Source organism: Halichoeres trimaculatus, unplaced genomic scaffold, assembly GCF_033239565.1.
Source record: "Halichoeres trimaculatus isolate MK-OKI-2021-1 unplaced genomic scaffold, fHalTri1.1 fHalTri1_scaffold_3, whole genome shotgun sequence".
Lineage (NCBI taxonomy): Eukaryota > Metazoa > Chordata > Actinopteri > Labriformes > Labridae > Halichoeres > Halichoeres trimaculatus.
The window spans coordinates 20,494,352-20,511,283 of record NW_027437181.1 but is presented as its reverse complement, the minus strand read 5'-3'; the positions used below and the strand labels follow the sequence as shown (position 1 = coordinate 20,511,283).

The following is a 16,932-nucleotide window of genomic DNA, read 5'->3' as shown; positions in this document are numbered from 1 at the left end:
ACATGCATACTACTTGTCCAGGACTTACATTTATGACCTCAAGTGACCAGAAGTCATCTTCTTTAACCTTGAGCATCCTCTGCAGCATCTGAACATGAACATGTTAAAGTCAACCACAGCTTTTATTACAGTGAAACTGTCACCTCCTCATTGAGTAACTTGAGTTTTAGAATAGTGAACAGAAGTTTCATATGCTTTGGGTTTGGTAGTTTGATTTGGTTGAAATTTAAAGTAAACAAATTGGAAATTGTTATTTACTTATGTTTTGCATTAAACTTTTAAATTAAAACATGAATGCAAACATGTTGTAAAAAGATACTGATTCTCATAACTTAGTTCTACAGATTTTCTGAGCTCTTTGGCAAGTACATCAGTTCTACAGAGGCTTTTATTTTGGAGCTGCAATAGACGTTTTTCCTTTTTATCCATACATTTTTAACCTCTTTTTTGTATTAGTTGATTTGCTGCAAGTATAAAATTTCCAATATAGTGGGAAATTGCTGATAACTGCCCAGAGCCCGCTACGGTATCTTTAAAGGCTGTTTTATACCACAGCGGAAAGCTTCAAGATATCATATTCTCAGTGATTTATTGGGAAAATGACTGAAACAATCCATCAGCCATATTTCTGGCACAAGCCATCTGGATCATTCGTTTTACAGCAGGTTTAAGCAGACGCAAATGACTGGATTTTCCAACAAGACAATGCCCCAAGTTGCCACACGGCAAAGTCAGTTAAAGTCCTGATGGAGAATCTGAACATTTGAACCATGCCTTTTCCAGCTCAATCACCAGGTCTTAATCCAGCTTAAAACATGTGGAACATTACCAAATTCAAAATGGAGAACCACAAGCCCTAAAAAGCAGTTTTGTTTGATTTTTTGCAACAGGTATGGGCTGCTGTGACAGCAGAACAGTGTCAGAAGCTGGTGGAGAGAAGACCAAAACGCATGGCTGCGGTCATCAAAAACAATGGTTATGTAATCAAGTACTAACTCCTGTGTGTTTCAAGTAACTAAAACAGACAGGAAAAAACATGGGATGCCTGAAAGCTGTGTTTTTGGCAGTATGATGCCAAAGCTATTTGTGTAGCCTAAGTGATTTTGGTTACTACCAAGAAAGCCATGGAAAATGGTGAGGTATCAGCTCGTAAATCAAACTCTAATGAGCTAGTTTTTTGTTATTTTATTACTCGATAGATAGATAGATAGATAGATAGATAGATAGATAGATAGATAGATAGATAGATAGATAGATAGATAGATAGATAGATAGATAGATAGATAGATAGATAGATAGATAGATAGATAGATAGATAGATAGATAGATAGATAGATAGATGATAGATAGATAGATACCATAGAAGTGCAGCCAGACTCTCAAGGTTTACAAGCCGACATTTTTTACTTCTTGCCAGAGAAAGTGAGAAAGAATGTGGTGATCATCAACACAGACTATCTAATGATAATGTTATTATTATCTTAAACAAAAATACCAGAAAATACTTCTTTCCACTTTGGAGCTGACATTCCTAAAATACCTCATTCCTCTCTCTCCTTGTGTGTGCGTGTGTGTACATGCAAGCATGCCCACGTTTAAAAAGGCGGAGAGAGGTGTGTCCGTGTACTTTTACGTCCCCTCAGCACATCTGGCTCTTGTTACAGCCGCTGTGACCTGTGTGTGGTTCTGCTCTGTCCCAGCCCCCATCACTCCTCTGTGGGAGAGCCGAGTAATGGCTGAGCACTGCTGCAGTTCACAGGACCACTGGCAGTACGAGTGCTCTAGCCTGGAGACGGCCGCCTGTTGACCAGTTGGTTATTTTTTCAGGACAACTTTTTGTTTTGTTTTGTTTTGTTTTAAATAAAGAATGAGTAAAGCCAAGGTGATCTTACAGATATTCACACCATCCTCAGAAAATGTCGCCCATAGAATGAATTATGCACCCACCACTTCTATCTTCTCCGGATGTTGGCCTTTAGTATTATTACAACGGGTCACGATGCCAGCAGCTTTTTCACAAGACTGTAATTACTAGTTTGACCTGATGCAGTGTCCTTTGGATTAAATCTCATCCAAAAAGACAAACACTCTGGGTCACAAAATGTTATCAGGGGGTGAGCTATAATGAAAGCCCTGGTGATGAGAGCAGAGAGAAAAAATGTGTCTGGGTGAAAGATGTTTCAAGATTTCAGTATCCATTTTTCTCTTACAACTTCAGAGGACAAAACTGAATTATCTATACCTGTGTGTACCGACGAGGCAGCAAAGGAATGCACATATCTTTGTTCTAAGTGCTTTCTTCTGTGCTCAAAAGTGAAAATAGAGAGAGAAACAGATCAGGTCTGTGTTTTGAGTTTGAAAACAAAACAAAACATTGAGCTTAAGTGTTTTTCACCCCGTTCTGATATTAGACCTACTAAGCTCAACAATTACAAGATCAGAGGTCAAACTTGTGCCCCAGCTGTAAGAAGTGTGTGGGTGTTCTATTCTGAGTCTTGAAGTTGAAAATTGTAGCTGATGTAGGACAATAAAAGGTCTGAAGTTCACCACTCAGTGCTCCTTTGTTTCTCTGAAGTTGCACTGGTTGTATCACATTGAAATTCTTGACAAAATGCATTGGGAAGGACTAACAAAGCGTGCTGCAGGAATACAAAATGAACAGGAGTTAGGATTGAATGCTTACAGTATTATTTTCATGGAAAAGCAATGGCTTTTTTTGATTTAGTTAACACAGTCTTGAGAAGTCTTATAATTTACTACAACACCAGAAACTGAAAAAATAAGTCTTCTGAATTTCATCACAGATTGGGAGGTTTTGACAAGTGGTTTCATGAGATTTTAGAGGGTTTTGAGGAAATTAAAAGGTAATACCAACAGGTGGTAAAATCTGAGTGACTGATGATGATATCATGCCACCGTGTTATGTTTGTGTTGGTAGTCACGTTTGTGTTTACTCTGCTGATTACATGGAAAACTAAAATGAGGGTGTTCATATTTGAATATTATTTTGCTTTACAAAACATGTCAGACAAATAAATGTGTTTGTGAGGACTTGTTTTCCTCATAAGCAAAAATGCCAGTGTAAAATCTTTACTAACTTAAGTCAAAGACAGATGCTGCAATCCGAAACGGCATCTAACACAATTAGGGATGGGAACTAAATTAGGTACTTTTATCGGTACAGACTGAATCCAGTCAAAAGTACCGGGTACCGATTTATGTAAAATCAAAAGGTACCATGTTTAGGTACCTAAATGCATCCTTGTGACTGTGAGGGACTGAAAGAGTAGGTGTCTCCATGTTGTACATGAACACAGCATTGCAAGGTTATAAACTGAAGAATAAATATATTAGATTGAAAAACTTTGAGATTTTATTATGAAATAAATTTATGTTTTTTACCACATAAACACAAAAAAAGGACAGAAAATTGGAACTGTTGGGCACCGAAATCAATTGCCAGGTACCAGGCATCGGTACCGTATCGTTTCAAATGTAAAAGGTACCCATCCCCAAACACAATATTCCCCCTTGCATCACTCTTAAATAAAACTGGGCTTATGTGTATCAATCAGGATTACCTAAGTCCTCCCATTGTTCCCACTTCAAGTCATTGTGCTTACCTTCTGCAAAAAGATACAAAGACACTTGGCTTCTGCAGTGATAACCAAAAATGGATGCAAGATGTTATGGCTGTTTATTAATATAGGTAGGTAATAGCTCCAAAAGTTAATTTTCAGTTTGGACAGACGTAAAAATATCTGCTGATTAGCAGTGGCAGAGCCAGGGGTGCCCATCTTCTTTTTGGTCCCCTAAGCACCCATTGTTCACTATGCCTGGCCACCCCTATAGAGGTCAGAGCCCTTGTTTGGTCACCCCCGTCAAAGGTCTGGTTCTGTCACCAGGGAACTAAACTAATATCCTACAACAGTGAGTTTCATAATGTCAGCTGAAGTATTATTATTGCACATTACTGACTGAATTAAAGAAAAACTGTAGCCCCTCATGACAGAATTAAATGTGGATTGTTTTTATGTTTTATGTCTGCTTTAATGTCACAATTAAAGCTACAGGTAAATTACAATAAAAAGAGACTTTGTGTTCTTAAAGTTGAAAAGGTGAGGTGTGCTTTTTGTGTTGGTATCTGTACCTGCAAAAGACCACATTCTCCTGAAAATGCTACACATGCTAATGAAAGTGCAGTGTGTTAATGTATATTGGCATTTCAGGTTTAACGTGTCAAGGTATCTACTTTTGAAACAAACACACATCGTTTTTTTATCAACTGAAGCTATTAAAGATTTCTACTATAATTTGGGTTATAGTGCTTACATCTTTGAGGAAACGTTTTGTCACTAACTCTTACACTGGATATGCTTTCATTTCAGTAGTCTTCATAAAAACAAGTCCAAGTTTTCTTTTCCATGAAATCCAGTTTAACTCTTGAAACATTTCCTTCATAGATGAACTGATGATCAGTATCATAGGCATTGCTTCAGGGCTGTGATGGTTAGGATTGAATTTCAGGCGTATTGGCTCCAAAGTCTTTCCTCTAAACACAGAAGTGTCCAGCAGAGCAGCTGAGATAAGTCAATCTCTGCAGTTCATTAACTCTCAAAGAAGAGCGGCTGCTCTGTGATGAAGTTAGATCTGAGTCTGCTTAGTGCAAGAGAGGCCCGGGCCTTGAATAAAGAGAGGCTCTCCCATTGACAGCAACACACAGACCAAAGGCAGAGGCAGTCAAGAGACAGCAATGATGCAGTACCCTCTGCTGCTGATCAACAACACCAGGATGAGAAATGATACATTCCTCTCTGGATGACAAGCACAGCTTCTTAATGAGTCCATACCAAACAATGGCTTGTATCAACAGCTCTGACTGAACCGTGTTTGTAGTGTTGTCATCACTAAACTTCAAAGCTGCATCATTTCTGAGGGCCATGCTCCGCTGGATCTATAGAGCTCTGCAGTCTGTATGAGCCATGAGCTTTTATTGGTTAAAGTAGGCCAGAGCCACTGTGCATAGTGGTGTTAAAGTTTAATGAAGATATCGCAGTAAAGTAAACCGACTTACAAAACATGCTTTAGCTAATAAAATATTAAGAAGTGGCAATAGCTGGTGTGTTTGAGCCCAATGATTGACTCAAAGACCCCTGAAATGGCCCTCTGAGTCTGCTCACAAATCATGCATGAACACAGACAATATGACGTTTGAATATCTGGTTTCAACCCTTGGTTTTTGTATCATGTATAATGTATATCATGTATGATTGAAAGAGGTCAAATGTAGAGAGAAGCATCCATATAAAATAAATAGAAAGAGTGTGTGTCATCTCCATGATGACTGTTAGGTTTGCTCTGAGGGACGGCTTCATCCGCCCATCATATCTCCCTCGTAAAGACATTGGACTGTGTGATCCCAGTTAATGGCCCCTGCTGTGTTTACATTAGAATATTGTAAAACATCTTTTTATACTCTAAAAGCATAAAATACTTCAAACATCAGATGACATGAAGACGAATAACCTCCTCAGAATTAATTAATTCTTGAAAGGCTCCCTCCATTTTTCATGTGGGTGTGTTTACTGACACAGCTGCAAATATTTGTTGAGGAAACCCTTATTCAATTACTCAATGCAGGCAGCTAGAAAACCACAAACAAGTCACAGATTTTGTGACATTTGAAAAGTTCATTTCACACCTAACTGCAGACTGGGATTAAATGCATTGAGAGACACATGGATGTATTCCTGAAAAGGCTTTATGAAGATTTTATGTCTCTTGTTTCTGGCAGACCAGTAATGTTTGGAGCTGGTGCAGCACTCCCAAAAAGCGGGATGCACCTGTGTGGGTTTTGTACAAATCATGTAGAGCACCTCCTTTCAGCACTCAGCGGGGAGCATCTCCTCCAATCATTTCCAGGCCAATCATACTCCAATATCTGGTATGAAGATTTTCCAGTAAATTCCTTCAACCCCCACAATAATTGCTTCACGTCTCCAGGGTCTAATTATTTAGTCAATACCTTCAGCATCTCATACCTTGTGTTTTCAAGTTTACAGTGGGTGTACTCAGCAATAAAGTTTTTACAGGGATGGAAATAACTTGGCCCTTATCAGGCAGAGCAGAACTAACAGTTAAACAAAAAAGGAGATGCTGCAGTTTACACAATCACAAATTCACAGCAAAAGAGAGCGATAGTGTGAGACAGGTGGGAAGTTCAGACAAGGCTTCAGCTGAATATTGTTAAAATAGAAAGGTGGCTGGTAGATTTCCAAATAAAACAACAATTAACTGCACAGATGCTGCTCATTTGAATGTGTGATGTTCCTCTTTTTATAAGCCAAATTTTCACCTTTGTGGTACTTTTAAAATTTAACACTTTTTGCATGTGAGGTAAAAACAATTCAAATCTGAAATTCGATGGAGTCTCAACCCCTTTATCTTTAAATACATACGCTAAAAAGCTGCAAAATTCATACAAATGTAACAAAATGTCATGTTCAGAGCCAAAAACTATGTGAAAAAAATTACAGAAATTACTCAACTCCATGAGGTTTTACTCTTGCATTTACCACAGATGTGCAAAGTGCTGCAGAGAAGTATGAGTCATGTCTGTTTTTTCCAATATTTTTATGCGTCTTTTAGGAAGTAAGCTAAATAAAGTGATGACTGTCACTTTAGATGTTGCATAAAAGTTCTTGGAATTTTATGGGTGAGATGCCTTCATGGACACATACAGCAAAAAAACAGTTTTGTGTGACCAATGAACATGTAACAGGATGAATGAAAACATCTGAAGGTGACTAAGAAGAAACCTGTTCCAGGTGAGAACAGCAAAGGTGTTTGCAGATGTTTCCACGTGATGTTGGTACAAATGCAAAAGCTGTTATCATCGCATGGATTCCCAATGCTTCATCTTTATCATGCGGCAAATGTTACACTGTGGCTTCTACAGCCTGATTTTAATGTCAAGTCCTGCCTCCTGGGACTCATCTCGAGAGCCCCAAACTGTCTTGGATTTCACTTTAGTCTTGTAACAAAGCTTAAAATGTAGTCCTGGACCCTAAGTGAAATATAGTGTGACACTAACTGTGGTGTCAGAGAAAATAAATGCTAAATCTGTCTGCTTGATCAGCACATTTGCATTACTAACGAATATTTTGAAACTATTTTCTTGCCTGTAAATATCATCTTAAAGCACAAAATGTTTCATAGAGTTACATCATATCACAAAAATATGAAGGCATTTAGTAAATCTGTCATGATCCTGTACAACCCGAGGAGCCTTTTTCCTTTTAAGCAGCTCATAAAATAAAAAGGAAAACTAAACAGATGTGGAAGGAAGGGATTTGAAGCTCAGCCCTCCTTCATATCTTTTGAACTGAGAAAACTGTGAGCCAGATTAAAGTGAACCTCTTACAGCGGCAGCTTTAAGTACAGTGCTGTCTTGAGTAACTGATCGCAGAGTGTCATTTCATGTACTCCATCAAAACTACAGATAATATCCATCTCTTTTAATCTTGGGGCTGAACAGAATATTAAATTTCATCATAAAAGAGTGTGACCACTTCAGAAGGAGTGAAGAAATCAGTGCACCACATAGCAGAAATGGGCCGAGATGGTGTCACAGGGGATAGAGAGGGCACAGTGTGGCAAACACAATCCTCCCTCACATGCAAAGCCCTGGGGTAGACCAGCACGACAAGTTATGAAGAAACTTGGCCTCTAAATAGAGCTGAAGTACAAACACGGACGTTTTTATCCACCACGGGCAACAGAAACCTCTGTTCACAAGAAGAGAAGTGACACACTTCTGAGAAATGCTTCATTTTACTTTGAAGTGTGAGTGGGGATAAGAGGAGTTATTTATTCATCACCTTTTTCCCTCCCACCTACGGTTGTGAATAATCAAAGCAGTTACTGGAGAATGTAAAGGGTTTATTTTGCATCCTGCAAATACATCGTCCTGCAATTGTATGCTAGGTTCTTTTTCCCTGAATGATCACCTGTAACTTTTTTTCATATTCAAGAAGGAGGTAGCAGGAAGCAAAAAGACTTGTTCAAGACAACACCACCAACAATCCTTTATGAATACCTTTAACCTGAAACAACCTCTCAGAAAGAAGTCGTAGTAAAAATTCAAACTTGACTTGTTGATAGAGTTTTTAACATTGTGATAGTGCAAATTTAATACCTAATGTTAATATTAGCAGATGGTGTTTCATGCCAAAATTTAAAAAAATGCAAACAAAGGAAAGGCTTTTAAGAGCTTAACACAGGGCAGAAATTAATATTACAACTAAGTGAAGATCAAATCAAGAACTGAGACTCATCGTAAACTCCAATAAAACATGGATAGCAAAATAGCGCCCTTTAAGTAAAAACAAAACTTTTATAGTTATTTCCTGTGACTGGCTGCAATAAAAGTATTAAAGCCTGCCTCCTCCAGGATAACAGAAGAGACACGAACCAAACTATAAAATTCTAACACATGGAGATTGAATTTTTTTGTCATAGCAATTAGATCTCATCACGCTGTTTTAAACAGGAGCTAAGTTTTAAAAATGTGATGATAAAAAAGGGGGATCTGACCTCACGATTGACAGCTCTGTTAACAAATGCAGCACCTGCAACAATCATTTCTGAATTAGCAAGGTAGGACAGTCAAAGAAAACTTCACTGACACAAGACTCATACTTCCATTTCCATGAGTGTCTGCTTTGGACAATTGAGGATTTTTTAATTGATGGGTTAAATTTAGGCTTTGGTCCTTGGAAAGGCTCTGATCAGAACCATATCCCTCTGCCAGCAATTTTATTACAGGCTTCAGTCATCGCTCTTCATTAATAAGAAACTGTTGATATGGGGTGGTAGAAATGTGTGGAACCAAAGGCCATGGAGAAAAACACAAAATGTGTCAAAATACAGGGATGACCTGAAAAGTTTTTAATAAAATCTATACAGCAGTCACGCTCAACAGATCAAACAAAAGGTGCAGCTTACCTTGTGTGAGTGACCATAAGTGAAACATTTTTAAATGGCGGCTTTGAACATTTTTCTGTTTGATCCGATCCCTACATTACACATAATGATTCTTCAGATATATTTAACTTGTGTCAGCCCTACTTACCAAATCATTCCTTACTCCTAATAGCTATTCCTCTCATCCTTTTCAATATTTATTAAAAGAGCCACGTAATGGAGGTGCAGCTGAACCAGGCGTAACAGAAATTCTAAGTTCCCCCTGAAAAAACTGCAGCACCAGTCTGATGATGTGGGCAAGAAAAGGTCTTTAAAATGTAAAATAACCATCAGGAGATGCAAGTTCGCAGTTAATGCCCATTTACAGCTGTGTGAGTCAGCTGTTTCTTAATTTTATGACTTTAACTTAGTTTTAATTATTCTCCTTGTTCTTAAATGGCCCTGTAATGCAGAAGTGAAGGCACGGTAAGGGGTGTAATCCAATTGCACATCACTTGGTCACAGCAACCTCTTACTTTAAAACAGATCGGCTTCATTTCAGCCACATTAATATTAATATTCATATTCCTTACAGGCCTCATCTATTGCTCCTTTAAAAATATGGAGAGGAGGAGAAAAAAGAAAAGTGTTATCTTAGAGAGAAAAGTGAGTAAAACTCAGCAGATATAGCTGATGCTTACAGAGTCTATGTTTTTAATGATTTGCTGCTGTCAGAGAAGACTTCTCTAAAGTTTCCCTCCCTGGCAAAGGACCAACCTTGCTGTCACTTTGTCCCGACTGATTAGAAGTGACAGAATGAGAAATAGACTTCAGGTGACTTTTGGCCCCTTGACACACCAAACCAACCTTAAAGACAAGCACCAACAAAGACGGACAGATGTATCAAATCAGCCAGCCGTTTGACAGGCCAGCCGCCTGTGTTTTAATCCTATAAACACGATGGAAAAGCAAAGGACACAAATAGCCAAACATTTTCGTGTCACAGTCAATCCGACTGGGCTGGCAAAATCTTTCCACAAACACTGCTTCTGCTTCTTCACGACAAAAAAAAAAAGACAAAGCAGAACCAAATGTTAAATATACCTAACATTCAAAGATCAATAGCTAGTCAGCGATCTAACACAGATATAACACGCTGAATTAAACAGAAAATACATCCTCAGGGCCAACCAGAGCCATGTGGTGAAATTATACTCAAACGGCTGATATAAAACAACCCAACAGCACCCAACAGACCACTACCGGCTAAATAGAGAGGGGCCTCTAGGTCCCTGGGTTAGCATCAGGTCTTTCTTTACAAGTCTATGTCTAGATGAGGTTAGTAGCCCCAATACACATTTTCCACCTGCCATCCTTCAATGCAACATGTGATTTTTTTTTGATCAAGAGTTATATTTAAAGAGGTGAATGAGATTACTTTGCAGTTGTTAATTAAATATTTTCATGAGTTTGCCAAAATATGTAAAATGTGGAGAAAAGCAAATTGTCAATCTCTGAGAAAATTAAACTCGTAGGTTAATAAAAACACAAAGATAATGTCTTTTCTTTATACTGATTTTTTTAACTCATCTTTATCAAGAATATATTAGAAGTTGCATTACAAAAAAGATTTTTGTGTAATGCATCATTAAACCAAATTATGTAAAATAGGAACTAATTAACAGGTACAAGTTGTGGTGCAACAGAAATTTAAATGGTTTATGAGCTGGTTTTGAGAAGTTTAATTATTGTTTTCACAAATATGTGTCTTCACAAAAAAAAAATAAAATATATATATATATATATATATATATATATATATATATATATATATATATATATATATATATATATATATATATATATATATATATATATATGTATATATATATATATATTAAAGAATCCAAGATTAACTGAACATGTGAATCTTGGATGTTTGAGTAAAGGCTGTAAAGATGCCACAGTGTGAGAAGAATGAAAAATACTGAGAGAAACGTCATAAGAGCTGTAAAACCTGCCCAGCTGCAGTCTTTGATCCTTCCCTTTAGCTCTCCTGCCTAACTCCAAAAACCTGCACACAGGGAGAGGTGCAGAGCTACACGCACACCCCACAGCTCACACTCACCACGCCTGGCCACACAAGGCTCACAAAGCAGCAATACCATCAGCTGAAGGCAAAGACACAGTGGATTAACAAATGTGTTTGTTACTGGCTCTAATGTAATGCTTTCATTTGAATCAATGAGCAGCGACTTACTGGAAAGCAGGCAGGGCGGTGCAGAATACAGCAGAATCTTTACAGCAGTTATCACTTTTCTTTTAAAGTTAATGAAAATGCATCAAAAACTGGCCCAGAGCATAACAGATGTGACTGTTTCTTATCATTTACTGGATGCTTTATTCTGCTGATGTCATATTGCCAATTTTCTAACTGAGTGTGTCCTACAGAGAGTCTCCTGAGGTCAGAGCCGTGGCCTCAAGCAGCAGTCTAGAGATCATTTAATCATATTTATGGATTATTTTCTTAAATGATTGAAGAAGCATTAAGGCATTAAATCAAACTGATATATGTTAATTATTGCTTCCTACAGCCCCAGATGAAGCCTTTACAAGGATTTATTTCTGTAGATGACAAAAGAAGTAAAGACTGAAGTATTCAACAGAAACCGTTTTGCTTAAAGAAAATGTTTTTAATTAAAGAAAAATCCACTACAAAAACTGCTGCCACTTAGTCGACAACTCAGCCTCGAAGCTCAAAACCTAGCTCCTGTGGCTTTAGGCCAAAACATGGAAACACGGTTTGCTTTGATGATCATTTATCTTAACTGATGTACTCAGACACACGGGAGCTTCCTTTATCAAAGGAATGACATGCACAGAGTGGTTCTTCTCTTTTGCAATGAAGGCATGTCGCACAAATTTCTCTTTGATACTTCAAACAGATACCAGCAGCCTAACACGTGCAAACTGCAATGCAGGTGATGATTTCTTGAAAACCAACCGTGATGTATTCAATGGTTATTTAAACAGAACACACACCGATCGGTTTGTGTCTTGGCTCCTTGTCCTTCTCTATGTGGGAGGTCTTCACTGGGATATTTCAACACTGTTTTCACCAGGAAGAAATGCATGCCAGATCAAGGATCTATTCATAAAGGAGGTTTAATTAGAAAATAACCACTTTGATCTAAACCTGGTACATCTGCTTTCAGCCTGTGATTCAGATTTGAGCCAGCTTAAGGCTTTTACTCATCATTTATCCAGCTGACGTTATTAAAGCTGCTTCATTATAAAAAGGTCCCTGTTATGGCTTTCCACCATCTTTAATGCCGTCAAGACCAGCTTGTCAAGCCAGCTAAGGTCAGATACTATGTTCCTATTTCCATCCCTCAAAATATCATAAAATTGTAAAAAGCAAGTTGCTGGAACAGACCAAACCACACAGCTCCTCCCCTCCAGGACTGGGTTTCGTAACTGCATGGGTGTTATTGCTCTGTCTGGGTTCCTTACGGTCTACAGGCAACACATACTTAAAGGATTTCAGTGTGTAGGATTACTCATTAGTCTGTGTGCTGTGATTCAGAGCACAAATTACATTCCTTGTGATAACCAGTAAGACCATATGGAGCAAACACAACACGTTTCCCTGGAAGAGTTGGGACTTTGGTATTAAACATCTTCAAGGAAAGCTGCTTTTTGTGCCTTAAAGGCTTTGTTTCTTATTTTCAGAGTGGTACAAATTCACCAAAGTATGAAAACCACTCCACACTCCTGTTATACTTCAAACCTCATTCAGCACAGTTCAGTCACAACGACTGTAATTAAAGGTCTTAAGGTACATCGTGCAATCAGCAAATTACAGCTCTACTTTATGATTGCGTTACTTCTAATAGAATGGGAGGGACAGATAATCCTAAGATGCCGTTTGATATCATCTCTGGAACTTAAATGATACTTAAAGAAATTGTTCATCATCATCAAAGAAGAGCATCAGCATTTTTCTCATCTGTACAGAGAAATGAGGCCAATTAGATCAAACACGCACATATAAAATTAAAACAGCTGATAGCCTCAAAAATGTGCTAGTAACGGCCAATAGGGATCTTGCATTATAACACTGGAATCACCCACATCCCTCATGTCTGAAGAGGTGATTGTGTATTACTGATACAGAGTAAGAGAAAAGAATGCTTTATCTAAATAAAAGAAAAATCCATCTGCAGTCTGACTGAAAGCTCAATTATTGTCACAAGATTTACATTTCAGTTTTTTCAAAATGATGTGATGGTGTGTAAAGATAAGTTAAAAGGAACTCATTAAAAAAAAAAAAAAAAGAAGAACACAGGATGTGTTGATTGTCCCGCCAACCAGAATCAGTTCTAGAGAAGCAAAACTGTTCTCAAGCTTCAATGTCATTATCCTGACTTAACATGTAAAACTGGGCAACGATAAACTTACAAAGAGAAGCTCCAGCATCATATGTGAGCACTGTGACTAATCATCAGATTTTGGGTGGAGTCTGTTATACTATGAAAAAACTAGAGCCCGACCGATATGGGATTTTTGGGGCCGATGCCGATACCGACACTGGGGGCAAAAAAAGCTGATATCCGATATATCGGCCGATATCCGATATATCGGCCGATATCTGATATATCGCCGATATCCGATATATCGTCTGATATATATAATAAATTCATGATATACACAGGATATATACTTTATATAATCACAAATTATTATAATACCCATATGATTCAAGACAGAGACAGAACACTATTAAATTAAAACAAGGAACTTTAATTATAAAATCGTCAACATAAGAACTGTAGTGTAAACCAATGATAAATAAGAAAAAGCTGTAAATACAATAATAAATAAAGAAGTCAAACTGTAAACACCTTAAATAAATAAGTTAAACATTAAACACAGTAAGTATAGAAAAAAATAAAAATGTAAATACACAATGAGCAACTTACATGAAGTTAAAACGCCATATTATAGTCTTACATTAGATAATGGTGGATGTGTGAATTAACAGTACCACTTATCTCTGTTTATCTCACAAAAAAGCAACTGACACAATGTTAAAACGTCGTTCTATGGTCTTATATTAGATAATGGAGGACGGAGGGGGCAGGCACTGGGGCAGTGTGCATGGAGCAAAAAGTTTTATAATCGGCTATGTTTTGGCGGATGTTGATTAATCGGTGACAGGCATAATCAGACCGATTAATCAGCCCAACCGATTAGTCGGTCGGGCTCTAGAAAAAACAGCTGTTGTCAGTGCGGAGATATAGATAATTTTAATCACTGTGCATCAGTTGCTGCCAATATGAACAAAGACGTTATGAAATATGATTGAACACAACAATGTGAAACAAAAAGGTCTGCAGAATTCTCCTAAAATAGAGATCACCTTTGTGTTTGCACGGCTGTAGTACAACTCACTTCGACTCTATCTACATCTCTGTGGACAACAATCAGAAGAAATCTGGCATTTCTATCTGCTCCTCTGGCTTCTTGGACAAAAAAATCTAAAAGATATTATAAACTGTTGTTATTGATGTTTCTCTCTCAGACGGTAGCTACACAGTTCTAGCGGTTCTGTACATTTAGCAGTTTGTTATCATTTACAGTGCGTTAGTGTTGTCAGGTATTAGCCACATCTAACCTTTGTATGCCTCAGCACTCAGATGTGTTTCACCATTGCACATAATTGCAAAATGTGCCTGTTATTACAACCAGCCCAACAACACACAAAGGAGTGGAAAACATTCTTTGAGATCACACAAATGTTTAATCTCATAGTAGAAAGGATCCTGCTTGTTACAGCACCACTGCAGCAGAAGAATGCGCACACAAATGAATGAGCTGTAAAAGCTCTTTGACAAAGTGGATTGCTAGCACCTGGTGGCCCAATCACAAATTAAAGGTAAACAAGAGCCCAAATGTTTGTTTTCACTCTAGTTATTCTAAAGACTGACAAAAACAAGGAATTGCTATGTACATAGTGACACTCTCAATTCCCTCAAGGTATGCTTACAGGAAACAAACAAGTCCTGTGTTTGCATAGTCAGAATCTGTTTGGTTTTGTAATCACATGTGACCTTTGCATCATTTCAGATCAAAAGTGATTCACTTCTCTGACTTTTTACGAAATCACTGCCCAGTACCAAGGGAAAGCAAACAGAGGAAAAAAATTCTGCCTGTTACTTACATGTCCGAAGTTGATGAACCCATGTTTAATGGCAATACGATCAGCTTCCTCCTGACCTCCAGGTATATGCACAGCCCATGTGTTGGTGTAGACCGCCTGCCCAAGTGCGGGTACCAGCCCTGAAATCAGCAAGACCAACAGAGGCCCATGTAGCAACTCCAGCAGCCTAAGCCTGCGGTCTAGACAGGAAGATTGGGGGCCAGAAGCCATGGATTCTCCTGGTGCAGCACGGTCTCTGAACACAGTGCCTCTCTGACAGGCCGGGGCTACTCACGGTACATGCAGGTGCACGGAGAGACAAGGAAGGGGACAGTTGCAGCTCACCTGGGACAGAAGAAAAGAGGAAAAAAAGGCAAGTTCAGCAGAAGTGGTGAAGGTGACCCACAACCATAAAACCATACAACAAGCAAGACTGTATGCTGCAGACATGCCAAGATCAATAAAGAAACTATTCACAAGGCTAAACTAAGGATGCTTTCGTCCAAATTGAGGTTTTGTTTCCCTCTTTGCAGCTGCTTCGATGGTTTAGTGATGGAATGAGGACCACACACAAGAATGTAGAAATAACTTAGTGAAAACTCTTGGGTTTAAAGATGTGCTTTAAATGACAACTGAAGTGTTGGAAAACAAATGTTTATCTGTTCAAGAACAGATCAACAGCTGTTTTAATCGGGTGTTCTACATCCCAGCTGAGCGCAGACATTTGATAATCCCCCAGGAAGCCGTGAGTGGGACGTCAAGGCCACACCTGATGTTGCGGTCAGGCACAGAGCAGCAAATTTTGGTGTTTACACTCCCGTGGGAGGATTCGGTGGATGAAGCTTGTGAAAGGAAAATGCTTAGGTATAATGAGTTGGCAGCAGAGGTGGAGGAGTGTGGTCGGAAAGCTAGACTACGCCCTTGATGCTGAGAGACTGAAGTAGAGTCTCACTGCAAGGTGAAGAAGCTGGACACTTGAGAGTGGAGTTTATGTGACTGGGCAACTGCTCATGATGGAGTTAGAGGTGTACACACTAGAGAAGTCAGAAAAATACCCACAGGATGTTTTTGTGCCACCTTATACTGAAATGACTGAGGGTATTTGTTATGAAATCCTAACATGTTGTCTGAAAGCTACTGGATAACACAAGCGTCCAGAATTCATCCTAGAACACCAAAAGAGTATACTGAGGCTTTGGTGTCCAGAGGGAGCATTTACACGAACATCAGCCCATGCTGTAATTATTTGCTGATATGATTTCTCCACAAAACTGTTGTTTTGAGTCACCAGGGTCAGCTGTGCCTCTGGTCCACTTAGACCACAATCAAATGTGTATCTTTACAGTGACCCTGAGTTCAGTGGACTGCACTAAATACTCTGCTCCACTGTGTTTTCTGTGCAGCACCATTTGTCCTCCTCAGTCAGGCGTATCTTTTGGTAAGTGTAACTGCATCTTTTAATCACGCAGTGTTTCCTGCATTACCCATCCACTGAACAAAGCCAGCAAATTTCACTTTCTGTGCAATTATGCCACACTTTGAATTAATAAAGGAGCACTTAAATATTTCCCTGGGTAGTTTGTAGTGAACCAAGAATAATGGGTTAGGAGGTGACTGGGAAATTACGCATTGCTCTTACACTGTCATCTCGTTTAACATCACAAAGTAATTTGGCATTAAAAAGCACAGCACTACCCTGAGCATTTTCAAACCTATAACAGGATATCTACCAACATCAGATTCCAGCTGCCTAGAGCTACTGAATG

At 38.6% G+C, this 16,932-nt stretch overlaps 1 protein-coding gene across 1 annotated transcript in view; it reads right to left on the bottom strand.

The window, feature by feature from the left end:
- furina (furin (paired basic amino acid cleaving enzyme) a) overlaps positions 1 to 16,932 on the bottom strand; it is a 91,093-nt gene that overhangs the window by 68,827 nt on the left and 5,334 nt on the right. Inside the window, exon 2 of the mRNA XM_074666083.1 lies at positions 15,188 to 15,511. Coding sequence (XP_074522184.1) covers positions 15,188 to 15,397 — 210 coding nt within the window. The 5' untranslated portion in view covers positions 15,398 to 15,511. The remainder of the gene's footprint in view (positions 1 to 15,187; positions 15,512 to 16,932) is intronic.